This window comes from Ranitomeya variabilis, chromosome 5 (genome assembly GCF_051348905.1).
Source record: "Ranitomeya variabilis isolate aRanVar5 chromosome 5, aRanVar5.hap1, whole genome shotgun sequence".
NCBI classification, from domain to species: Eukaryota; Metazoa; Chordata; class Amphibia; order Anura; family Dendrobatidae; genus Ranitomeya; species Ranitomeya variabilis.
Window position 1 is genome coordinate 529095209 of NC_135236.1, and position 27466 is coordinate 529122674.

The following is a 27466-nucleotide window of genomic DNA, read 5'->3' on the forward strand; positions in this document are numbered from 1 at the left end:
AATGTGCATCCTTATGGCATTTTCTTGCAGTATATAGAGAATCTTAGTTAAAAAAAAATGGCAGAAAAAAACAGTCAGGACCCGATTCATAAAGATTGTTGTTTTGTATGCCCATCTTATTGACTGGCAAAAGATGGACCTATTTCATTAGGAGGAGTGTACGTCTTGATGAATTTGTCCCATCTTTCCACTGCTGTGCTCCATCCAAAGGCTGATGTACATTTCTGTCATAACTATGATTGATTAATTGTGTGTGCTTGGCCAAGACCCGGCTCTCTGTGTAGTTCTCACTGTAGGTTGGAGTCCTTGAAGTGTGACCGACATCAATCAGACATTTATGGCTTCTACTTTTGATATCCCATACATTTGTCAGATGGCAATATCCCTTTATGCTTTTTTTTGGCCTGTGATTTTGGTTTGGTCTGACAATATAGCTCGGACTAGAAAAGATTGCACATCCCTGTTAAAACATTCCAGCATGTGCTGGAATTATATGTAGATGGATGGGAGATATGGGAAACTTCATGACAATTCAATGTTGAAACATTCAATGGCTTGGAGAGTAGCACATCTTGTTCTTCCTTTGGCAGATGTTATCTGTGGTTCCAGTGGCTAGTCTGACAATGTCTAGACATGGGGAACCACATATAGGGGGCAGATCTTGGAGGTTTAACATATTTGAAGGAACAATTAACAAAAAAAAAGGTTGATGTTGGATGAGCGCCAAGGTAGCTACTCTGCAACAGATGCTTGTGATAGCCACCAGGATTAGCCCTAATTTATCTAAACATTGTGATGAAAGATCAGCACCATTTATTGTGCTAGTTCCACATAGATGAAAAAGCTGAAAGTCAAGCTGGTAGTCTTCAAGCTTGGCTTACGTGTGTGGCATCTGAAGAGCTTGTGGGCATTGTTATGCTTGCAGGAGGTCATTGTAAACATTCACATATTTGTGGCACCCTTCTATCCATCTTCCTGTACCTTACTCAGACATAGCAAGAATAATTAATTTTATGCTCTTGTGTACACTAAAATGCTTGAGACTTCATTACCCCAAGATATAAAGTTCCCATTCAAAAGGCCAGTTGGCAGAACAGTTGCCTTAATGAGCCAAAAACATGGCTTGTTTTCTGTCTAGAACCACATTCGGAAACATTTATCCGTATTTGCTTATTTTATTTTTTAAAAAGTAATAATTGGAACCATAAGGCATGTAAAGTATAAGGCATAAAGTAAAAACTGTGGGAAAAAGATGGAAAATGTCTCATTAAAGTAGAATAAGAACCATATATACAAATAAACAGTACGGATCTCATCTAGTAAGATCAACAGGTCGGATCTCCTTACTTGGAAAGATTGAATGTTGTAGAAGTCATTGTAGGTGGATGTAAACTCCAAAAATTGTTAAAAGGGAATTGGTCACCAGTTTTTTGCTACCTAATCTGGGAGCAGCATAATATATGGGCAGAGACCCTGATTCCAGTGAAAATAATGTAAATAAATAAAACAAGCTATACTCAGGTGAGCAGAGCAAAAGCTACCCGCCTTTGACACGTGATTGGATCTCATTGCAATTTACACAAATGTCTGCTGCAAATAAAATTCTGTTAGTCTGAAGGAGCCCCCTGGCATAATCCCACCGGTTTTCTTGCACTGTTAATAAATAGTGAGGTAAGCACAAATCAGTTGAAATGTGCATATGAATTCACAAATGTGGTGCGCACCATCATTTCTTACAACCTTTGTGTCTGAAAGCTGCCAAAGTGTCTATGACTGTTTATTTCTTTCACACCTTGGGTGCATTGTGCAGCTGAAATGGTGTCAATACAATGGTGGTAGTGCTTTGTGTCACCCCTGTACACCTATATGTGAGCAAACCTTAAAATACTTGTCTCACGAACAAATTACATTTTATTTAATTGATCTTGGAATAATAATCGATTCCACAATTGGATGCGTTAAATATAATATTCCTGTGCTGAAATAATCTTATAAATGTGCCCCTGCTGTGTAATGGCCGTGTCTGACTGTGCAGGAACATGGTCTGATCATAGCACATCTCCATACCTCACAACTTTTGAAGAAGGTAAAGAGGGACAAATTTTAGGCCACACCTCTGACCACACCCATTTCACAACTAGTCACAGCCATATCCATGCCCCAACCACACCCATATAGCACTGCTAATCACACTGTTTCATAAACAATAATTATAAACAAAAAAATATGGCCACACAGTGCTCCATACTGTATAATGGCCACACATGATGCTCCATACTGTATAATGGCCACACATGATGCTCCATACTGTATAATGGCCACACATGATACTGAATACTGTATAATGGCCACACAGTGCTCCATAGTGTATAATGGCCACACATGATGCTCCATAGTGTATAATGGCCACACAGTGCTCCATACTGTATAATGGCTTCACATAGTGCTCCATACTGTATAATGGCCTCACATGATGCTCAATACTGTATAATGGCCCCACATAGTGCTCCATACTGTATAATGGCCACACATGATGCTCAATACTGTATAATGGCCACACAGTGCTCCATACTGTATAATGGCCACACATGATGCTCCATACTGTACAGTGGCCACACATGATCATCAATACTGTATAATGGCCACACAGTGCTCCATACTGTACAATGGCCACACATGATCATCAATACTGTATAATGGCCACACAGTGCTCCATACTTATAATGGCCACACATGATGCTCCATACTGTATAATGGCCACACAGTGCTCCATCCTGTATAATGGCCCCGCATAGTGCTCCATACTGTATAATGGCCACACATGATGCTCAATACTGTATAATGGCCACACAGTCCTCCATACTGTATAATGGCCACACATGCTGCGTACAGCATAATGACCCCACAAAATGCACACACCTACACACACCTCACCGCGCTCCCTCGGTGCTGAATGATATCATCCAGCTGTGCCGCGCCGCTGACTGCTCACGTTGCTGCAGCTCCGGAACACCACTGATAAAGACCTCTCCGTGTCTCTTGTGCCAGTCAGTGTCAGAGCGAGGAGCAATATCTGCTCTGATCCGACACAGCTAGCGATCACACAAGCAGTTTAAGGCGGGGGAACATTTGGTCTGAGGCCATGCAGGAAAAGGAGGATCCCAGCCGGGACAGAGTCTCAAAATTGGGACTGTCCCACTGGATCCGGGACGGTTGGGAGTTATGCACACGCGACTCCACTCCGTACACCTCGTACACATGCGGCTCCGCTCCGTACACCTCGAACACATGCGGCTCCGCTCCGTCCACCTCGTACACACCCGGCTCTGCTCCGTACACCTGGTACACATGCGGCTCCGCTCTGTATACCTCGTACACACGCGGCTCCGCTCCATACATCTCGTACACACGCGGCTCCTCTCTGCACACTTCGTACACACACACAGCTCCCCTCCGTAACCTCATACACACAGGGCTCCGCTCCGTACACACACGGCTCCACTCCGTACACCTCATACACACGCGGCTCCGCTTCGTACACACAGCTCTGCTCCATACACACACACATCCGCTCCGTACACCTCGTACACACAGGGCTCCGCTCTGTACACATCATACACGGCTCCGCTCTGTACACCTCGCACACACAGGGCTCCGCTCCGTACACCTCGTACACACACAGATCTGCTACATCCACTCTGTAAACCCCTCCTGACCCCACACATAAACTTACCCTCATCCAGCACCATGGCAACACAGTAGAGTCCTGAATGCACAGATGTCCCGATCATGTGACCCCTGACTCCTCCCCTCATGTAACCTCATCACAGGTTCTGTGCACACAGAGCAGCCATTGGGATGTTATACAATGAAAAAATGCAGAGGAAGTTTCCCGACGTCTCTTAGCAACCAGTCGGTGAATGCATCACAGTAAATGCAGTGCGGGAAAAGTAAGATCCCGGCCGTGACTGTGGGGCAGACTCTCAAAATTGGAGCTTCCTCGCTGGATCCGGGACGGTTGGGAGGTCTGCATCTCCTGGGCAGGGAAGGAAGGAAAAGAGTATACAGATAGGGGAGCCCGGGAATTCAGCTGATTCTTTCTGTGAAATAAAATGTGGTTTAAACAGACAGGGAAATGTTTTACCTCACAAAAATGCAGCAGCTATGATCCCATGCTGGCCTGTCTGTATACTGTCTTTCATTTCCTCCGCTGCCCAGGAGCTATGGTATGATCAAACCATGTCCCTGCAGGGTAAGGCACAATCATTACACAGTAGATGGCAGAAATTGTGGTTGGCCACTGGAGAGGTGCCAGATGTTGCAGAAGGGCCAGCTGAGGCATGTAGACCCACTGGCAGCAGATGTCACGGTGGCTGAAGTGGGTCACTGGACCCCTCAACACTTCCCTCGTGTCCACTTGTCAATAGCGGGAGGTGGCACTTGTGAATGATATAGGACCCCCTGGGGCACTCCTGTAGTGGTGTTGTCTGCGTGCAGGTTTTGGAGCGCCTGTGTTGTTTGTGCAATCTCAAGCAGCCAGACGTGCAGTTGAACTTGTAAACATAATTTTACTGAAAAAGGTAACGGGGTACAGTCTCCCTCTTAGGCCATGTTCACACTTTGCGGGTGACCTCTGCGGGTTCTCCCGCAGCGGATTTGATAAATCTGCAGGGCAAACCGCTGCAGTTATCCCTGCAGATTTATCGCGGTTTGTTCCGCGGTTTCCGCCTATACTATTGATGCTGCATATGCAGCAATATGCAGCATCAATAGTAATGTTAAAATAAAAAAAAAAGTTTATATACTCACCCTCTGACGTCCCGATCTCCTCGGCGCTGCACCCGGCGGTCCGGTTCCAAAGATGATGTTCGAGAAGGACCCTTCATGACGTCACGGTCATGTGACCGCGACGTCATGGTCATGTGACCGCGACGTCAACGCAGGTCCTGTTCGCACAGCAACTCTGACCGGCCGGCCGCGTGCAGCGCTGAGAGGTGAATATAACATGATTTTTTATTTTAATTCTTTTTTTTACACACAAATATGGTTCCCAGGGCCTGGAGGAGAGTCTCCTCTCCTCCACCCCGGGTACCACCCGCACATTATCCGCTTACTTCCCGCAACGTGGGCACAGCCCCATGCGGGAAGTTAGCGGATCAATGCATTCCTATGGGTGCAGAATCGCAGCGATTCTGCACAAAGAAGTGACATGCTGCGGGTTGTAAACCGCTGCGTTTCTGCGCGGTTTTTCCCGCAGCATGTGCACAGCGGTTTGCGGTTTCCATAGGGTTTACATGTAAATGTAAACGCAATGGAAACTGCTGCGGACCCGCAGCATCAAAATCGCGGCGGTTCCGCGGTAAAAACCGCAAAGTGTGAACATGGCCTTAAAGGCAAAGTTCACAGAATATTGTGCATATGAAAGTAATGGTTCTCTCCTCATGAGACAAGCGAGGTTATGGCCTCTCAGGGTGGCTGGAGCAGAGTTCTCTTCACTTGCTATTAGAGGAAGTGCTATGCGCAGTCCAAGAAATATTACACTGATGGAGGGACCTTCACAGATTGGCTCTCTGTGGAAACAGACTAAAGTGTGGAAGTACTCCTGTTTTTTAGCCTACCGTTCCCTATCGCAGGGGGTAGGTTAAGCAAAGTCGTTGGTGTGGCAGCCACATGGGTCTGGTCCTGGCTAAAAGCAAACAGGATAACCAGCATGCAGGAGAGCACATGTACTGTGTTATCTCTCCTGACTGGAAGACTTCACTCCTTAGTGGAGATTATAAGGAGAAAAATGTCCCCCCAGTGTGGACTGGCATGGAAACTATGCTGGGAGCAGTGTTTGCTTCCTCAGGTAGCTTGAACAACCCAAAACTGGAAGTTACGTCAGGAAGTTTGTGAACCCTGAGCTGGCTGTTACCTCAGGAAGTGTGAAAGCCCTAAGCTGGGAGGCTCCTCCCAGCTGTTTCTATGGCAGCTTGTTGTGAGAAGAATAATCACTTAACCTTCATATACACACATTGGCCAGTAGATGGCAGCAAAGCACTTTTATGAATCGTTGGTATACAATGCAATGTATTACATCTCTTAACTCACAGTGCCAAAATCTACTGCCACACGACAACTGCCTCTTTCAGCAGCAGTAGAACGGGTACTGGGATACCACATCCCTGTATAGTCAGACACAGCCATTACACAGTATACAGCAGGGGCACATTTATGGTTTCCTCATATCCATAATACAGATCTCAAGTGGATCCAAACAAAATGATTTTCTTCACGGGTGTAATTATTTTGAGTCAGAAATCGACATCTTATATTGGATGCTAGTTTTACATTTTATCGCATTTTTACTAAGAGTAGGTTTGTGTATTAAGCTGATTTCTCCTTGTGGGTCTGCAGCAGCCTAAGCCTAATTAGTGTTTGTTGTGTGCACAGAACCCTACCAGGTGAGCATAATCATGCAGTGTTATCCTCTTTTTCTTCCCAGATAAGACCTTATTGCGTTTTGTTTTTTTCCATTTTTTTTAGGTTTATTAAAGCGTTCATGTGAACTGAACAGTTGACAATTATAGGGTGAGGGTATGAATAATAGACAATATTGTGCTCCATTATAGGGTGAGGGTATGAACAATAGACAATATTGTGCTCCATTATAGGGTGAGGGTATGGACAATAGACAATATCATGCTCCATTATAGGGTGAGGGTATGGACAATAGACAATATCGTGCTCTCGTGGTCTAGAATAGAGAACAAATACAGATATGTGAATTAGCAGGTTTGCGTTAGACCTCATTTAGACGTCTGTGAATCAATTACTTGTTCTATTCGGGATTTTTAAGGGTAGAAGACGTACAAAGTATACAGAGCTATTCACATATCAGTTTTTGTCTGTCGTGTGTCTGCAAAAAAAAAAATCACATACACATGTCCCTTCTAGATCTGACTCATGGATCAAAATTACCCATACAAGTCAAAGGTTCACAAAAATGAACAGACAGCACATGGATGATATCTGTGCAATCCTTAGGGTATGTGCACACGTAGTTTTGAGCTCTGCGGATTTTTCCCAGCGGATTTGAGAAATCCACAGGTAAAAGGCACTGCATTTTACCTGCGGATTTACCGCGGATTTTGTGCGGATTCCACCTGCGGATTCCTATAGAGGAGCAGGTGTAAACCGCTGTGGAATCCGCACAAAGAATTGACATGCTGCGGAATGTATATGCAGCATTTCTGCCCTTTTTTTTCCGCAGCATGGGCACTGCGGATTGCGTTTTCCATAGGTTTACATTGTACTGTAAACGCATGGAAAGCTGCTGCGGACCCGCAGCTGCAGATCCGCTGCGGATCCGCAGCAAAATCCGCAACGTATGCACATAGCCTTAGTCATATTTTATTTTCATGTGAAAAACTTCTGATGGTAAAAACAGTAACTGACCAAACACTGATGAACAGAAAAATTAGGAAAATGTCTGAATGCAGCCTATAGAAGTGATAAAAGATAATAAGGCCTCATTTAGACGTGCTATTTTTTATCTCATTTTTTCCAGTGTGCAGTGTCCATTTTTTTGATAGTGTGTCAGCTTTTACAATGCGTCATCCACCTTTTCTGTATATACCTTATATATAAAAAAAATGATCAAGGTTTTTCAAAAGCTTCACCTACTAACTGACCCTCGGATAAGAGACACATGCATGGCATCAGAGTCAGGCCGGTTTCACACGTCAGTGGCTCCGGTACGTGTGGTGACAGTTTCCTCACGTACCGGAGACACTGACTCACGTAGACACATTAAAATCAATGTGTCTCTGCACATGTCAGCGTGTTTTCATGGACCGTGTGTCCGTGTGAAAAACACGGAGACATGTCAGTGTTCGTGAGAGCGCACGGATCACACGGACCTATTAAAGTCAATGGGTCCGTGTAAAACACGTACCGCACATGGATGCTGTCCGTGTGCCATCCGTGTGCCGTGCAGGAGACAGCGCTACAGTAAGCGCTGTCCCCCCAGCGTGGTGCTGAAGCCGCCATTCATTTCTTCTCTCCAGCAGCGTGCGCTGGAGAGAAGGAATGAAAAATCATTGTTTTTTTAATTTTTTTTGCAGTTGAAATAAAGTTCCCGGTAACCAACCCCCTCCCACTCCCTCCCAACCCCTGTGCGCCCGCCCTCCCTATGGGAGGTGGAGCCGCATATTCATCACTGTAATGAGCGGCACCACGTGACCGCTCATACAGGACAAGCTGCGACGCTGAGAGGAAGCATCGAGGGAGCTGGGTGAGTATTTTAATGCCAGCGGGCGGGCGGGCGCACAGGGGTTGGGAGGGGGTGGGAGGGGGTTGGTTACCGGGAACTTTATTTCAACCGCAAAAAAAATTAAAAAACAATGATTTTTCATTCCTTCTCTCCAGCGAACGCTGCTGGAGAGAAGAAATGAATGGCGGCTTCAGCACCCAAAGCAGGGGACAGCGCTTACTGTAGCGCTGTCTCCTGCACGGTCTGTGTGGTACCCAGTCGGCACACGGGCGGCACACGGCTGCCGCACGTGTGCCACACTGATGTGCCACGTGAGCACACGGACACGGATAACTTCGGTACCGATTTTTCCGGTACCGGAATTATCTGGACGTGTGAGACTGACATCAAACCCATTTTTTGGGGAGGTCACAGTCTAAATTCCTCATCAGTATGTCTCTGGAGTATGGGTGGAACCCGGAGTAAACCCACACAAATACGGGGAGAACATACAAACTCCTTACAGATGATGTTCTTGGTGGGATTCGAGCCCAGGACCCCAACGCTGCAGAAACACTGCTACTGAGCCACCGTGATGATCGATGATCATTGTACAGCTGTGATAAAATCCATATCCACATAAGGTCTAAGCCTAATTGTATGCCACATTTTACTTGAATACTTTAGTCCGATGCCACACATAAGCTGTGGAGTTTACCACAGCTCCACAGAAATATGCAGGGCTATGGTGGTTTTCCTGGCTTTGCTCCAATATACTTCTCAATAGCATTTGAAAAATGTCAGAAAAAAAAACAACACATCATATATTGCAACAAGAGGTGACTTAAAAAATAATAAAATTGCTGAAAACTCAGGGGAATATTTATTAATGCATTTATTTAAAAAAATGAAATAAAAAAAAAAGGTAGCAAATGATGGCATCTGCCACTTGTATACCACATGTATACCGAGTTTCGGCGCAATTGGTCTTTTCCTATTTAAATACCCCATTTGATCCTTATGACGCCACCCCCTGACGAAGGCAAAGCGCCGAAACGTGCGTTGGGGAGGACGCCATTCAGGAGCCAGGGCCTCACTATCTCACAGTAAGTGATTATGCACTGTAGATAATTCTCCCAACAAAGTTTACAGTGATTCCCTGATTGCCCTTTACTTTCCCTTCACGGCTTCACCATTTTTTTATACATTAAGGATTGTGCACTGCTTACTACTTTTCTTAATTTTCACAGTGAATCCTCACTCGTTCTTCATTCATACCTCACGGTATTACTATATTTTTTTTTTCTAGCACTTGCTTGATAATGATTTTTTTGTGAAGTTGCATCTTTTCACTTTAGCACATATACATTTTGTGTTTTGGATTGTTTAGTATTGTTATCACATATTGATTATTCTCGGTAATACTTGTGGATTCTGCTTTATCTCAGTGGCACCAAAAATAGTGATTTTTGCATATATTATCCGCTGTGATTTATATTGTGTTTTTTAGTATAAATTTATACTTAATATTCTCCTGGATACACGTCCTTTTGGATTTTATTTGATATTTGGCTTTTTTATATGATCCTGTACGTTTTCCCGTTACTGTGCTATTTATTGTAATTATATATTGATATAATAAAGTTATTTTATAGTGGACTATATGGTCAGCTTGTGGTGCTCTTTTTAGGTTTTTGGTTGACTTTTTTTCCGACTGTCCACGGCATTTTATTATTGGTCCTTTCTCGCGGGTAATAAACACTTTTAAGTCGCTTCCTTTTACTTCACTCGTACTACCACGTGAGCTTTTCTTTGTATTTTTTATATTAATTCACAGTAGTGGGAGTGTTCTGCTGCCATATTCATGGAGCCCTCGGATCTGCTAACATAAGCAGTACTGCTTCCAGCAGAACAGATCCTAGATTGACGGCTGACGGGAGTAAAATGCAGGAAAAAAGCACAGGCAGAATAGCAGAGACATTAAAAAGGAGCAGTGTACCATTAGCATTATTGGAGCAGGAGCTGTCAGCTGCTGGGCAGGAGCTGTGATTAATCCCTTCCTAAGATAAGCTAAGGAGCTGCAGGTCTGCAGTGAATGGCCAGGCTTTGTGGAGGGGGGTGAGAGAATCATGTAATCTGGGTGAGAGAGACTAATGGGGGAGAGAGAGAGAGAGAGACAGTAACTGCTGGTGATAGCAGATCACAGGGCAGTCTCTCACAAAATGGCGCTGCCCTGTGATGCTACTCTTCATTCTGCCCCAGGAATACTAGACCACCCAAAAGGGGAGGGAAATGGTGATGTCGGCAGTTACTGCCCCAATTTTGCTGCTAACAGTAAAGCTGGTAAGTTTTACTATAGCTGCTTGAGGTCTAAAATGGAAAATGCTCCCCCTAGTGGAAATTATATATATTTGTAAGAAAATATATAATATTTTTCATACAGAAATGTTTGCAAACAGTGCAAACATTGCATTAATACATTTTAATTACTATTTTAAGCTTGATTTCACAAAAACACAAACTACAAGAAAACTGGTGGCACCTGCCTTTAAATTTCTCAAAAAGTGAAGCAGAGCTTTGTGAAGGAGGCAGCCTGGCATATTGACAGCAATATATGCCAGAAAGTGGAGTAAACTATGCCATACATCTGATTTATTACATCCCTCTTAATAAATCAGGTGAATCTTAAGTTGGCCACATTATACAGCTTTGGCCGATAGTTCGGCATACAACCATCTTAGCAAACTCTCCTATACACAGTGCCCATTCAGGTCAACAGCCATCTTAGCTGACTTGTTCTTGCACAGGATCGTCCATTTGACTTGACAGCCATCTTATCTGACTCCCCCATACACCAGAGCGCTTGTTCGCATGTGCGTTCTTGTGTTCTTTAGGAGAAAAGTGGTGTCAACCGGCAGCGTATCTCCGGTAAAATAATGCGATGGGTAGTCCAAAATCGGACACATGTGCTGAACATCTTTTCCAACCATCAGTCGGCCGACACGCCCATACACATTAGATTGTCGGCCGAACCCATCACAATGTTGGCGTTGTCACGGGTTTACGGCAGTGTCTGATGCACTGGTTAGAAGCACTTCTCCTTCATCTTAAATGGTGCAGGTTTCTATTAGCAATGCAGGGGTTAAACCTCTTTTGTTTCTCTCCTTCCGTCCAGTGCCCTGTTCGTTCCTGTGTTCCAGTCCAGTTCCTGCCTGTCTTCACGTCTGCAGTACCCTGTTCGTCCTGTTTGTTCCTGTGTTCCTGCTTCGTACCCGCCAGCCCTTCCGCCCGTCCAGTGCCCTGTTCGTTCCAGTGTTTCCAGTCCAGTCCTTGCCAGTCTCCACGCCCTCAGTATCCTTCTGTATCCTGTATTCCTGTGGTATCCCTGTCCGTCTCTGTGTCCTAGCCTTTCCTGGGTTATCTTTCCTTGCCCCTGCTCCTTCCCTAGCCGCTGTCACTTCCGTCAGCTAGGAATATCTTCCTTTTATCTTGGCCCCCCAGCCCCCGTGGCAATACTCCCTCACGGGCCTGTCCCTAACTCTCCCTGTATAGGGGGAGGTCCATCAGGTCAACTCGTCCGTGAGGGGTTCGTTGTCGCGGTCCAGAGGGTCCACTCCTTCTCGCTTTAAAGACGTCACAGTAGGAAGCCGCGGCATGACGTCACAGTACCAAAGGCCATGGACCCCGCTGGTGTCTCGGCCACTCAGAAAGAGTTACTTTTTTTGCGGGAGAATCAGACCAGGATCATGTCTTTTCTAAAGAATATGGAGTCTCGCCTAGCAGCTTTACAGTCCTCAGATCCTGGCAATGCCTCTCAGTTGGCTGCTCTTCAGCAGGAGCTCTGCCAACAACGGGACACTCAGTCCCATATTTTGAGTTTCATGGCCTCTGTGGATGCTCGTCTCCTGTCTCTCCAGGGTGCCACCTCTGCTCCTATTTTGGCATCTGCCCCTCAGCCTTCACCCCGCCTTGCCAGGCCTCCTCGGTATAGTGGAGATCCAAAGTCATGCCGCGGCTTCCTACTGTGACGTCTTTAAAGCGAGAAGGAGTGGACCCTCTGGACCGCGACAACGAACCCCTCACGGACGAGTTGACCTGATGGACCTCCCCCTATACAGGGAGAGTTAGGGACAGGCCCGTGAGGTAGTATTGCCACGGGGGCTGGGGGACCAAGATAAAAGGAAGATATTCCTAGCTGACGGAAGTGACAGCGGCTAGGGAAGGAGCAGGGGCAAGGAAAGATAACCCAGGGGAGGCTAGGACACAGAGACGGACAGGGATACCACAGGAATACAGGATACAGAAGGATACTGAGGGCGTGGAGACTGGCAAGGACTGGACTGGAAACACTGGAACGAACAGGGCACTGGACGGGCGGAAGGGCTGGCGGGTACGAAGCAGGAACAAACAGGACGAACAGGGTACTGCGGACGTGCAGACAGGCAGGAACTGGACTGGAACACAGGAACGAACAGGGCACTGGACGGACGGAAGGGCTGGCAGACAGGCAGGAAACGGACTGGAACACAGGAACGAACAGGGCACTGGACGGAAGGAGAGAAACAAAAGATCAAGAGACAAGCACTGAGCACAGGAACGAAGGGAGAGCCTAGGGCAATATGAAGCACAAATGACCAAAGGCACAGGAGAGAGGAAGAGGCGGATATATATATATGTGTGCTGCGCATTACCTCCGGGTGAAAGTCCTCCAAGGTGATAGAGAGGACAGAGCAGGAGGCGCAGGAGAGAAGCTAGAAGTGCACACGCGCAGAATTGAACCTGGCGCGCATGCGCACTAGCCGACCAGCAGAGGGGGAGAGTGGACGCTGAGAGGAGGACGCTGCAGAGGAACAGCCGCGCCGCGCCGCCGAGGACAAGTAAGTATGGGAAGAGGCGGCGAGCGGCGGCAGCGGCGTGACAGTACCCCCGTCTTTATGCCCCCTCTTTTTAAGGTTGGACCAAAATCTAGCCAGAATTCGAGGAGCCTGAATGTTCTCCAAGGGCTCCCAGGACCTCTCCTCGGGACCAAACCCCTTCCAATCAACCAGAAACAAAGTTTTACACGTCTTTGAGGTAAAAGACATTCTTGCCGTGAAAAGACTGAGAGGTAAAACTTTGTTTCTGGTTGATTAGAAGGGGTTTGGTCCCGAGGAGAGGTCCTGGGAGCCCTTGGAGAACATTGTCGCGGTCCAGAGGGTCCACTCCTTCTCGCTTTAAAGACGTCACAAAACCGTTCATATTTGAGTCTCTGAAGCTTTCCTGCTTGGATGGTCTCAGCTGCTCAGTGTTGGGTACTCCCCACCTATATATACTCGCCACTGGCAATCTGGATTGCCAGTGTAAGGGTATGTGCACACGTATTGTGGAGGACTGCGGATTTTTCTGCAGCAGATTTGGGAAAATTGCAGGGCAAAACCGCTGCGGTTTTTCCTGCGGATTTATCGCGGTTTCTATTGCGGATTCCGCTGCGGGTTTACACCTGCAGTTTTCTATTGGAGCAGGTGTAAACCCGCAGCGGAATCCGCAGAAAGAATTGACCTGCTGCGGAATGTAAACCGCTGCGTTTCCGTGCACTGTGGATTTAGTTTCCCATAGGTTTACATTGTACTGTAAACGCATGGGAAACTGCTGCGGATCCACAGCTGCGAAAACACTGCGGATCCTCAGCAAAATCCGCAGCGTGTGCACATACCCTTAGTCTTAAACTGCCTGGTGTGGAGTGGAGGTGTCGGTTGTTGGTAGAGGCGTTTGTAGTGTATAGATCTGTGATTTTTGGTGTTTTGGCTGTGTGCAAAATCCTCATCCTCTCCTATTTGGTTTTCCTTTCTTTTCTCCCCTGTGTTCCTCTCTGTTGTCTGTGAGTGCAGATTTTTATGTTTGGGATTTTCATTTATCCCTGTACGCCTTCCTTATTAGTCTGGTTTGTGTATACATACACTATTACTCCCCACTTCCCTGGGTTGGGGAGTGGGACAGATATAGGACCTATTCGGATATGTGCACACATTGCAGATTCCATTGCGGATTTTTCCGCTCGGATTTTTTGCAGTTTTTGTGCGGATTTCGCCTGCGGTTTTAAACCTGCGGATTCCTATTTTGGAATAGGTGTAAAACGTTGTGGAATCCGCACAAAGAATTGACATGCTGCGGAAAATAAACCGCTGCGTTTCTGCGCGGAATTTTCCGCAGCATGTGCACTGCGGATTTGGTTTTCCATAGGTTTACATGGTACTGTACACCGCATGGAAAACTGCTGCGAATCCGCAGCCAAATCCGCAATGTGTGCACATACCCTTTGGGGTATGTGCACATGATGTGGATTCCATTGCGGATTTTTCCGCAGAATCCGCAGGTAAAATGACCTGCGTTTTACCTGCGGATTTTGTGTGGATTTCACTTGCGTTTTACCTGCAGATTCACTGGGGGTTTTCTGCGGATCCTGTGCGGATTTCACCTGCGTTTTACCTGCGGATTCACTGTGAGTTTTGTGCGGATCACCTGCGTTTTTACACCTGCGGATTCCTATTATGGAGCAGGTGTAAACTGCTCCGCACAAAAAATTGACATGCTGCAGAAAATAAACCACAGCGTTTCTGCGCTGAATTTTCCTGCAGCATGGGCACGGCAGAGTTGGTTTTCCATAGGTTTACATGGTACTGTACAACGCATGGAAAACTGTTGCAGATCCACAGAGCCAAATCCGCAACGTGTGCACATACCCTAAAGTTCAGCAAGTACTTGGGTCTTACCCATTCTATACTCCTTCCATTCAGGATTTTTCCATCCATTTGAACATTTCCCCCCCCCCCCCACCTCTTTGTAGGGTCTGCCGGAAAAAAAACTCGGCTTTCCCATTGACTCCCATTATACTCGTTACTAGAAAGGAGCATGCAAGTATTAGGAATTGCTCTTTCCAGCAATGAGCATTTTCGTGGTCGCTCATCCCTAGTTTTCACTAGGGTTGAGCGACTTTCATTTTTTTAAGGTCGAGTCGGGTTTTGTGAAACCCGACTTTGTCCAGAGTCGAGTCGAGTGCAGTCGGCCGACTATCGCTAAAAGTCGGGGATCGACCGAAACACGAAACCCAATGCAAGTCAATGGGGAAGCATAGTCGGCAGTGAGTGGAGGCCAGGAAAACACCTACAGTGCCCATTTTAATGGCAGAAACATCCATTCTTGTTTCTGAAGCTTGTCAATCTTAATTAACTTTATAATAATAGTTGTTCATTTGAACTTGGGGGTCATTTGGCAAAAGTTGTGGGGGGTAGGGCTGGTTCAAGGTTTTAGTGGGCCCAGGAATCGTGGACTACGTCACGGCGGTGGAGCAGGGAGAGGTAAGTATTTCAACTTTGCAAGTGCTGTGATCCTGAGCAAGCAGGGGTGGCCCACTCGTTCGCATTGGCACTGGCACAGGGCCCCTCAAAGTACAGCGGTGTGTTTGCATGGCGGGGGCGCCTCCCACCAGCAGTGACACTTTTGCGTACTCTGAGGGGCCCTGTTCCAGTGACGTCGCCAACGAGTATGCCCCCCCACCTGATGAAGGAACCTGCACTTTCATCTGCACCTTCCTCTTTGTCCCTGTGTAAGGTGGTATAGCATGCAGGAAGGGGAACCTTACTTTCAGCAGGGTCAGATTCTGGCTGTGTAGAGTGCAAGGGGAATGTAGTGGTCTAGGTCAATGTACCAGCAGACTCATCTAGCAGTGGCTGGGCAATGGGCAGGGGGAGGAGGAAACAGATATAGGGCCAAAGAATAAATTAGGCTAAATGCAGTTCAAAATTGGTAACAGGACTAAACAGGCAGCATTGCTTTGTTCAGTGGAGTAGCAAACCCAAGAGCAGCAGACACTGTTTTAAGGGCCCAACCACACTAGTAGGCCAAATGCAGTTTAATATCTGCTACCATAGGCCCAAAGCCAGAAGGTTGAAGCTCAGCTTTATTCAGTTGAGGGCAAACACCAGGGAGGGGCAGACACCGTTAGTAGGCCGTAACCAAAGTTGAAGGCCAAATGCAGTTTAATATCTAATTTTATAGGCCGAAAGCCGGAAGGTTGAAGCTCAGCTGTATTCAGTTGAGGGCAAACACCAGGGAGGGGCAGACACCGTTAGTAGGCCCTAAACACCTATTTTTTATTTTTTTTTAAATGCACTTAATGAGAGCCAGAAGGTTGAAGCTCAGCTGTATTCAGTTGAGGACAACACCAGGCAGGGGCAGACACCGTTAGTAGGCCCTAAACACCTATTTTATTTTTTTTTTAAATGCACTTAATGAGAGCCAGAAGGTTGAAGCTCAGCTTTATTCAGTTGAGGACAACACCAGGGAGGGGCAGACACCGTTAGTAGGCCGTAACCAAAGTTGAAGGCCAAATGCAGTTTAATATCTAATTTTATAGGCCGAAAGCCAGAAGGTTGAAGCTCAGCTGTATTCAGTTGAGGGCAAACACCAGGGAGGGGCAGACACCGTTAGTAGGCCCTAACCACCAATTTTCAAAAAAACAGCACTTAATGAGAGCCAGAAGGTTGAAGCTCAGATTTATTCATTTGAGGACAACTTGAATTAGGGACTGCAGACAGACTTACCAGGCTGTCCCCTGTGTGGACCATGCATCCAATACATTAACCCATTGCGCCACAAAGGACACATAACCTTCCGTGGCCATGCCTACAGGTCCATGTGTCTGTTGTCAGGTGTACCTTTGGACTGACAGATTGCCAGAGTGCATGGACAATGCGGTCTTTTACATGCTGGTCGAGGGTTGGGATGGCTTTTCTCGCAAAAGAAGTGTCAACTGGTTAGCTTGTAGCGTGGTACAGCGTAGTCCATCATGGCCTTATTAATAGTAAATAAAATATATAACTAGGCTCTATGAACTCTTAAATAGGTTCCAGGGGTACACGGGCAGCATTGGTGTGGTCAGTGGAGGAGTATTGCAAGTAGCGGCCGCAGACAGGCTATCAAAGGCCTAAAATAACAAACAATAGGCAGGCATGGCAGTTTTAAATCGGTTACATGGATACACAGGCAGGCCAGACAGCATTGTGGTCAGTGGAGGAGTAATGCAAGTAGGGGCCGCAAACAGGCTATCAAAGGCCTAAAATAACAAACAATAGGCAGGCATGGCAGTTTTACATCGGTTACATGGATACACAGGCAGGCCAGACAGCATTGTGGTCAGTGGAGGAGTAATGCAAGTAGGGGCCGCAGACAGGCTATCAAAGGCCTAAAATAACAAACAATAGGCAGGCATGGCAGTTTTAAATCGGTTACATGGATACACAGGCAGGCAGCATTGTGATCAGTGGAGGAGTATTGCAAGTAGGGGCCGCAGACAGGCTAGCAAAGGCCTTAAATAACAAACAATAGTCAGGCATGACAGTTTTAAATCGGTTACATGGATACACAGGCAGGCCAGGCAGCATTGTGGTCAGTGGAGGAGTAATGCAAGTAGGGGCCGCAGACAGGCTATCAAAGGCCTAAAATAACAAACAATAGGCAGGCATGGCAGTTTTACATCGGTTACATGGATACACAGGCAGGCAGCATTGTGTTCAGTGGAGGAGGATTGCAAGGAGTGTCTGACACAGTTAGTACTCCAAAAAAAAAATAATAATAATGTCTCGCAAAACAACGATAAGTAAAAAAAGGGTGGCATGCTTAGGTACAGGGGTGGGCTCATCTGCAGAGTTTATGACAAAGTAATTTGGCAGTAAATTAGTATTTACTGGTGTCAATATAGGACACTGCCCCAGACTACTTTAACTAGCATCATAGATGCAAACAAATTGGTATTGTTTGTCAGTGCCAGGCATTGAATGATGTCAGTGCATAGACTAAACATTGGTGGAGCTGTGCGAGATAATTTTGCACGTGGTAGAGCACAGTTTGAGCTGGGGGGGGGGGGACTCTCTTGTGGCCGGTGGTACCGCCCCAGGGCCCCTCATGTTACAACGGTGTGTCTGACGTTGGGTGCGCACCACCACCGCCAGAGACACTACATTGTACTATGAGGGACCCAGTGGCAGTGCCGTCGACCAAAAGCGGGCACACCCACCTCTTCAGACAAACAGCACTGTAACGGGTGCTTGCGCCAAGTGGCGATAAAACGGCCCCGTGGGGGGATTTTTCCCATTGGGGGAGGTGTAAACATGTCGTATGCTGGACAAACAGCTGCTGCAAATTAAGAGATAGGAACACTCAGTAAGACCAGTCCACAAGCAAGACCTTTTTATAGGAAAGCTAGGTGTCAGCCGGGAAAGGTGGGGCAAAATAATTTGAAATCCAGGAGTGGTTCATTTTAATGAAGGTGAGATCATCCACATTTTGGGTAGCCAGACGAGTCCTTTTTTCGGTTAATATTGAACCAGCAGCACTGAATACTCTTTCTGATAGCACACTAGCTGCTGGGCAAGCAAGCTCCTGCAATGCATATTCTGCCAATTCAGGCCAGGTGTCTAATTTTGATGCCCAGTAATCAAATGGGAATGACGGTTGAGGGAGAACATCGATAAGGGAAGAAAAATAGTTAGTAACCATACTGGACAAATGTTGTCTCCTGTCACTTTGAATAGATGCTGCAGTACCTGTCCTGTCTGCGGTCATTGCGAAATTACTCCACAACCTGGTCAGAAAACCCCTCTGTCCAACGCCACTTCTGATCTGTGCACCTCTAACACCTCTGCCATGTAGCCCCCTGCAGCTTGTGTGAGACTGAGAACCATCACTGGCGCTGTGTGCTGGGAATGCCTGAATCAAACGGTCTACAAGAGTAGCTTGTTTGGTTGCTAATATTTGTTCGAGGTTCTCATGTGGCATAATATTTTGCAATTTGCCTTTATAGCGAGGGTCAAGGATGCAGGCCAACCAGTAATCGTCATCGCTCATCATTTTAATAATGCGTGTGTCCCTTTTGAGGGTACGTAAGGCATAATCCGCCATGTGTGCCAAAGTTCCAGTTGTCAAATCTGCGGTTGTGCTGGTTGGAGGGGCTGTTACAGGCAAATCTACGTCACTTGTCTCCCTTAAAAAAACAGAACCCGGCCTTGCAACGCCACTAATTTCTGTTGGCCCAGGAGAAGCTTCCTCATTCAAAAAGTACTCATCCCCATCATCTTCCTCGTCCTCCTCCTCCTCTTCGCCCACTACCGCGTCCTCTACACGGCCCTGACCAGACAATGGCTGACTGTCATCAAGGCTTTCCTCTTCCTCGGCTGCAGACGCCTGCTCCTTTATGTGCGTCAAACTTTGCATCAGCAGACGCATTAGGGGGATGCTCATGCTTATTATGGCGCTGTCTGCACTAACCAGCCGTGTGCATTCCTCAAAACACTGAAGGACTTGACACAGGTCTTGTAGCTTAGACCACTGCACACCTGACAACTCCATGTCTGCCATCCAACTGCCTGCCCGTGTATGTGTATCCTCCCACAAAAACATAACAGCACGCCTCTGTTCGCACAGTCTCTGAAGCATGTGCAGTGTGGAGTTCCACCTTGTTGAAATGTCGATGATTAGGCGATGCTGGGGAAGGTTCAAAGACCGCTGATAGTTCTGCATACGGCTGGAGTGTACGGGCGAACGGCGGATATGCGAGCAAAGTCTGCGCACTTTGAGGAGCAGGTCTGGTAACCCCGGATAACTTTTCAGGAAGCACTGCACCACCAGGTTTAAGGTGTGAGCCAGGCAAGGAATGTGTTTCAGTTGGGAAAGGGCTATGGCAGCCATGAAATTCCTTCCGTTATCACTCACAACCTTGCCTGCCTCAAGATGTACAGTGCCCAACCATGACTGAGTTTCATTCAGCAAGAACTCGGACAGAACTTCCGCGGTGTGTCTGTTGTCGCCCAAACACTTCATTGCCAATACAGCCTGCTGACGCTTGCCACTAGCTGTCCCATAATGGCACACCTGGTGTGCAACAGTGGCAGCTGCGGATGGAGTGGATGTGCGACTGCGGTGTGTGGACGAGCTCTCGCTTCTGCATGAGGAGGAGGAAGAGGAGGAGGGGGGGCTAACGCCTACAGCCAACTCTTTCCTTGACCGTGGACTAGGCAAAACTGTCCCAATATTGCTGTCCCCTGTGGACCCTGCATCCACCACATTCACCCAGTGTGCCGTGATGGACACGTAACGTCCCTGGCCATGCCTACTGGTCCATGCATCTGTTGTCAGGTGCACCTTTGTAGTCACAGACTGCCTGAGTGCATGGACGATGCGGTCTTTAACATGCTGTTGGAGGGCTGGGATGGCTTCTCTAGAAAAGAAGTGCCGACTGGGTAGGTCGTAGCGTGGTACAGCATAGTCCATCAGCGCTTTGAAAGCTTCGCTTTCAACTAACCGGTAGGGCATCATCTCTAATGAGATTAGTCTAGCAATATGGGCGTTCAAACCCAGGGTACACGGATGCGAGGATGAGTACTTCCTTTTCCTAACAAGAGTCTCATGTAGGGTGAGCTGGACTGGAGAGCTGGAGATCGTGGAACTAGCGGTGGTGCCGGTGGACATGGCAGACAGAGAGGGTTGGAGATGGTATTCTTGCCGGTGCCCTACATGCAGTGTTTCCTACAGCAAACCTGGTGATTCCCTGACTGCTTTGGCCTGGCGACGAAAGCTGCACAGATACTGCCGGTGGTGCGGGAAATGGTGGGTTTACAGTGAGGGAAGGGATGTAGCGTTGCTGACTAGCTTCATTGGCCGAGGGTGCTGCAACCTTTAGGGACATTTGGTAGTTATTCCAGGCTTGCAAATGCATGGTGGATAAATGTCTATGCATGCAACTTGTATTTAGACTTTTAAGATTCTGACCTCTGCTTAAGGTAGTTGAACATTTTTGACAGATGACTTTGCGCTGATCATTTGGATGTTGTTTAAAAAAATGCCAGACTGCACTCTTTCTACTATCGGATAACTTTTCAGGCATTGCAGACTGAGCTTCTTTAACCGGATGGCCACGCTGTCCTCCAACAGGTTTTGGTTTTGCCACGCGTTTTTGGCCAGATACGGGCCCGGTAGATGGAACCTGTTGTGATGTTGATGCCTGCTGCGGCTCCTCCTCCTCCGCTTCTGAACTACTGCCGCCTGCACCCTGTTCCCCCAATGGCTGCCAATCGGGGTCAACAACTGGGTCATCTATGACCTCCTCTTCTATGTTGTGTTCAACTTCGTCTGTGTCATCGTGTAAGCCGGTGGTATAGCGTTCGTGATGGGGCACCATAGTCTCCGCTGGGTTTGATTCTGCCTTAGTACACTGCGAGGGCAATGTTCTTGTCTGAGTCAAAGGAACAGCATAGTAATCTGGCTGTGGCTGTGCATCTGTGCACTCCATGTCCGATTCAACTTCTAATGGGCATGGCCTGTTAACTGTTTCACTGTCTAACCCGGGAACGGTATGTGTAAAGAGCTCCATGGAGTAACCTGTTGTGTCGACTGACGCATCCTTCACTGTTGTTCTGGGTGAAGGACACAAGGAAGCGACTTGTTCCTGACCGGGAGCATCCACTGATGATGCACTGCTCTGACATTTGGCACTTTCCGAGGAGGAGGCGAAAGAGCTAGAGGCAGAGTGAGCAATGAAAGCCAATACTTGTTCCTCCTGCTCCGGCTTCAAAAGTGGTTTTCCTACTCCCAGAAAAGAGAGCGTTCGAGGCCTTGTGTAGGCAGACGACGTTTTTGGCTCAACAACTCGAGACTTAGGTGCTGTACTGCTTTTACCACGACCAACTGATGCTCCACCACCACTACCATCATTACCAACTGACAATGACCGCCCACGGCCACGACCTCTTCCACTAGACTTCCTCATTGTTTGCAAAACGTAACCAAAGTAACGCTATTTGTTACTGTAAAACAACTTATAAGGTGAACTCAAACTTCTGTAGAATTTATATATACCTTTATAGGTGCCTGACACTGAAAGGAAAATCAGGCCCAATGTTACACACTCGGTTTTTTGTGCCCCAATAATTTGAGACAGATGGCACACACAGGAGCAGCACTCAAGCAGACTTGCCAATATTTATCTCCCACTAATTTTTTTTTTTAAAAGGGAGAATGTAGCCAAAAAAAAAAAAAAAGGCCAAGTATCACACAGTGTTTTTTTCGTTGCCACACAATGAGAGTGAGATGCCACCCACAGCAATGGCACGGAGGCAGACTTGCCAAGATTTATCTCCCACTAACTATTTTTTTTTGAAAAGGGAGAATTTACCCCCCCCAAAAAAAAGGCCCAGTATTACACACTGCTTTTCGGTGGGACACAATGAGAGACAGATGCCACACACAGCAATGGCACGGAGGCAGACTTGCCAAGATTTATCTCCCACTAACTATTTTTTTTTTTTGAAAAGGGAGAATTTAGCCAAAAAAAAAAAAATGGCCAAGTATCACACAGTGGTTTTTTCGGTGCCACACAATGAGAGTGAGATGCCACCCACAGCAATGGCACGGAGGCAGACTTGCCAATATTTATCTCCCACTAACTATTTTTTTTTTGAAAAGGGAGAATTTAGCCAAAAAAAAAAAAAAAATGGCCAAGTATCACACAGTGGTTTTTTCGGTGCCACACAATGAGTGAGATGCCACCCACAGCAATGGCACGGAGGCAGACTTGCCAATATTTATCTCCCACTAACTATTTTTTTTTGAAAAGGGAGAATTTAGCCAAAAAAAAAAAAAAAATGGCCAAGTATCACACAGTGGTTTTTTCGGTGCCACACAATGAGAGTGAGATGCCACACACAGCAATGGCACGGAGGCAGACTTGCCAATATTTATCTCCCTGCAGTTATCTCAGAAAAGTATGGCAGGCAGCTGAAAAGGACTGCTGCACACAAAAGTGTGGACAAACACACAAGATAGCTGTGCAGAAAGGAAGGAAATATAGGATTTGTGCTTTGAAAAAAGCAGTTGGTTTGCACAGCGGCGTACACACAAAGCAACGCAGCTATCAGGGAGCCTTCTAGGGCAGCCCAATGAGCTACAGCGCTGAGGAAAAAAAATGTAGCTTCCACTGTCCTGCAAACAAAAGGTGGTATTGGACAGTGGAAATCGCTACAGCACAAGCGGTTTGTGGCTTTATGTACCCTGCCTATCACTATCCCTGCTTCTGAAGAAGCGGCACCTCTCCCTACGCTCAGATCAGCAGCAGTAAGATGGCGGTCGGCGGGAACGCCCCTTTATAGCCCCTGTGACGCCGCAGACAGCAAGCCAATCACTGCAATGCCCTTCTCTAAGATGGTGGGGACTGTGATCTATGTCATCACGCTGCCCACACTCTGCGTCCACCTTCATTGGCTGAGAAATGGCGCTTTTAGCGTCATTGAAACGCGACTTTGGCGCGAAAAGTCGCGTACCGCATGGCAGACCCCACACAGGGATCGGCTCGGTTTCATGAGACGCCGACTTTGCCAAAAGTCGGCGACTTATGAAAATGAAAGATCCGTTTCGCTCAACCCTAGTTTTCACCCATTTTAATGCCATGTTCACATTTCTTCTTGCCAAACACGTGCTGTGTTTTTCCTTACACCTCATGCACTCACAGTTTGGGGGCATAATCTCTATTCCCTATCAGAACTGTGGTAGGAGACCCCCGCAGACATGGGAAGAACATGCTAAACATGGACTGTAGACAGATCACACAGGCAGGAATAATGGCACGACTTGCCTTTTGAGCCCTGCCAGCGTTTCTGCAGTGATTGTCACCTCTCCCAGTGAACGCCACGTGTGCACATGCCCTATACTAGCAGTGTGTGCCTGCTGATGACAGCTGGGCAGGATGTAGTCTGATGACATGTCACAGGGAGATGGCTGGGGTCAGGAGATGTGTGCACAGTCATCTGATGATCTCTTGTGATCCCCGCACACTGACATTACGGCTGCAGGCAGGGATCGGTTCTAGTTTTGTGATTCGGTGCGGAGATCTGCAGTGCATCCAGCGCCCCCTGCTGCTCGTCCAGGCGCAGTGCAGATGCAGAGCCCAGAAGTGGGTGAGGCCAGTGCCTAGCAAGTACTAGCGAGGGAGGAGCCCGGATCTGCTCGCTCTCTCTTCTCAGAGTCCCAGCTGGCACTGCAAAAAGGGATTTACTATTGTCTAAGGCAGCTAAGGAAAAATAAGACAAGCTCCCCTCACCTGATCTGCTGTAAGACAGACACAAAGGGAGCAGGCTGCAGAGGAGAGCATCATGTCCTACCAAGGCAAGAAGAACATTCCTAGGATAACAGTGAGTGCACGCATCCCTTGTCTCTGCTTAGCTGTCATGGCACTGTGGAGGGCTGCTCCCCATACACCAAGGGTTGGGGGTCTGGTGGCAGGGATGGCCCCCGTGTCCTGCCCAGGATTAGCCTAAGAAGGTGACCTCAGGGTATTAGGATCAGCCTCTAATCTGGCACCCTTGCAGGTGGTTCCATCTCTATCAGGGTGCAGGTTGGAGACAATCCATAGTATAGTAGGGGTTTCTGAGCAGTAGATGACATCCTGGAGAGGGGTCCTGGAGAGGGGTGGTCCTTGCTGCACCACCCATATGTACATGGGAATGGACTTCATGCCCTTATCTATGGTGTGATCAGCAGCTCCCATATACAGCTGTAACCTGATTTATTCCTGATTCCCATCCTATAATATCTTTCCATTTAAGCAGGATGAGAAAAAGAACCCTGCAAAGAATGGGATCATATATGGGTGACCTAGGGTTGGGCGTCCATGTCCACGGCGTATGTGGGTGACCTAGGGTTGGGCGTATATGGGTGACCTAGGTGTCCAGGTTTCTTTGGCCATTTGTCGCAGGTGCGATGCTCTGCAGCCAGTCATTGGCCTCCTCCTGATCAGCGGCAGGCCTGCCCTTCATTGTCAGATGGGCGATGTGCAGCTGGGCTTTGTCTGTGCTGAATTTAATTAGACCTTTGGTGGGGTGATGGGTGGGGGATGCACTGGGAGTGGGATAGGTAGCAGCTACTCCATCTTTACCAGCCAGACAAAAGGGCGATGGGCTGGCACTGATTATCGCTGTGTCTGGGTGACATTCTTGATTATGTTTTGTGACAAGGATGCAATGTTTGTATTAACCCTCTGGTGGCCATGCAGAAGATGAATCAGTGATCTGACGCTGAAGGTGCAGTAACGACAAAGGATTTCTATGGAATGCCCTACTGAAGAGATGTGACTGCTGGCACTCCGCCTGGCTGGCTCGCTGGGCATGTGTAGGTCCACAGAGCAGGCAGGTGCAGTCATCCAGAAGACATCTCGGTCTCTGCAGTCATTTGACAAGCCATTGCATTTTTGTAGAGTGCAGAATCAGTACAATGGGGGGGTGGGGGTGCTCAGGAGAACCTCAGCAGCATCCATCTTGTCCTAGAAATGGACGCACCCTCCTACAACAATAGCAGTATGAGGGGTGGGGGCGCACGGCAATAAGCATAGGGTCTTTGTGTACAACATCACCCTTAGAAAAGTAGGGTGGCATTCATACCCTGCAGCTTTGGGAATACCTTGCAGATTTTGCATCATTCCAGAGATGCTTGGCACACAGGTGGCATTCCTGGCACAACCTAGAGTCAGATGTGGGGAGAAACAATGTCTGCTTATTTAGAGGGGTTTAATGTATGAACGTGTCATCCCTGCAAATGTCAGTGTTGCTAGGCAACAGCTATGTAGTGTCTGGATGAGCCAGATTTGGAGTATGGAGCCTTTACCCTCCATTTGCTGGGAGGGGAATTAGGAGGCGCGGCAACCATGGAGCACGTGTCTGGTTTTTAATATTTGTAATAGAGTACATATACAGGGAATCCAGATTGTCCTCGGCAGTGTTCACACAGAGTAAGGGTATGTGTCCACGGTCAGTAAACCCTGAGGGATGGACGCTGCGTACTTGTGCAACCCGCAGCGTCCAATGTTGCAGCATAGTGGATGGGATTTCAAGAAATGGAAGTCTATGGAGAAAAAAAACACCAACAAATGCGCGTTTTCAAAGCATCGTTTTCATGAAATCACATCCACTTTGTTTGGACAGTAAAACTCAACAGGTTTTTGGCACAAAGAAAACCCCAATGGAAAAAGAACGCAGTATTCAGGCCTCATTCAGATATCCCTTTTTCACATACGTGTTCTGTCCATGTTTCTCACAAACACGTACCCATTATTATCTAAGGAGCTGTTCACATGTCCGCGTTCTCTGTGTGTCTGCAAAAAACCCGGAGATATGATCCGAATCACAGATAAAAATGACCCATTCAAGTCCACAAGTCACTGACAGCACCGATCTCATCACCTGGTTGACTTTGTAAGAATAGGAGAAGTTTGTCATTTATTTTTTTCATACGAGATAATCACTAATGAAACACTGACGGTAAAAATGGACATACGCACCAAACACTGATGAAATTGGGATCCAAAACACTAATTTTATAATGAAATGTACCCCAATTGTAAAACATGGGGGGGATGAATACTGCCACTGTATCTCTCCCCCACATGCAGCAATTGCAAGTATGCTGCTGCAGGTCGTGTAGAAAAATGAAGTTGATCAGGGGGCTTCGTAAATATAGTGTGTATTAATGACCATTTGGTAAGAGTTTATTGACCTGTTTGGAGGAGGTGTGACGCCAGGCACCCACACCAATCAGCTGTTAGCAGGTTCTGCACCCACCAGAAGTACAGTACATAGAATACAGAGCCAGAATGTTATAGTGTTATTTAAAGGGAATCTGTCACCTCATATTTTGTATATAAACTGTGGCCACCGCCATCAGGGGCTTATCTACAGCATTCTGTAATGCTGTAGATAAGCCCCCCGATGTAACCTGAAAGATAAGATTAGATTATACTCACCGGTCCGATGGGCGTCGTGGTCCTGGTCCAGCGCCTCCCATCTTCATACGATGACGTCCTCTTCTTTCCTTCCTGCCGCGGGTCCTGCGCAGGCGTACTTTATCTGCCCTGTTGAGGGCCAAGTACTGCAGTGCGCAGGTGCCAGGCCTCTGACCTTTCCTGGCGCCTGCAGTACTTTGCTCTGCCCTCAACAGGGCAGATATAGTACGCCTGCGCAGGAGCCGCGGCAGGAAGGAAAGAAGAGGACGTCATCGTATGAAGATGGGAGGCGCCGGACCGCCGATGGGTGAGTATAATCTAACCTGTTTTTCTCATCTTTCAGGGTACATCGGGGGCTTATCTACAGCATTACAGAATGTATTACAGAATACTGTAGATAAGCCCCTGATGGCGGTGGCCGCAGTTTATATACGAAA

General features: G+C 47.3%; 1 protein-coding gene across 2 annotated transcripts in view; it reads left to right on the forward strand.

The window, feature by feature from the left end:
• Positions 1–27466, forward strand: part of DPYSL3 (dihydropyrimidinase like 3) — a 183413-nt gene that overhangs the window by 85365 nt on the left and 70582 nt on the right. The window contains exon 1 of one of the 2 annotated variants that reach the window (XM_077265819.1): positions 24056–24447. The exons of the other annotated variant lie outside the window; for it this stretch is intronic. Within the exon in view, the coding sequence (XP_077121934.1) occupies positions 24409–24447 (39 nt within the window). The 5' untranslated portion in view covers positions 24056–24408. Of the gene's footprint in view, positions 1–24055; positions 24448–27466 lie in introns of those variants that run through there. 2 annotated transcript variants of the gene reach the window in all.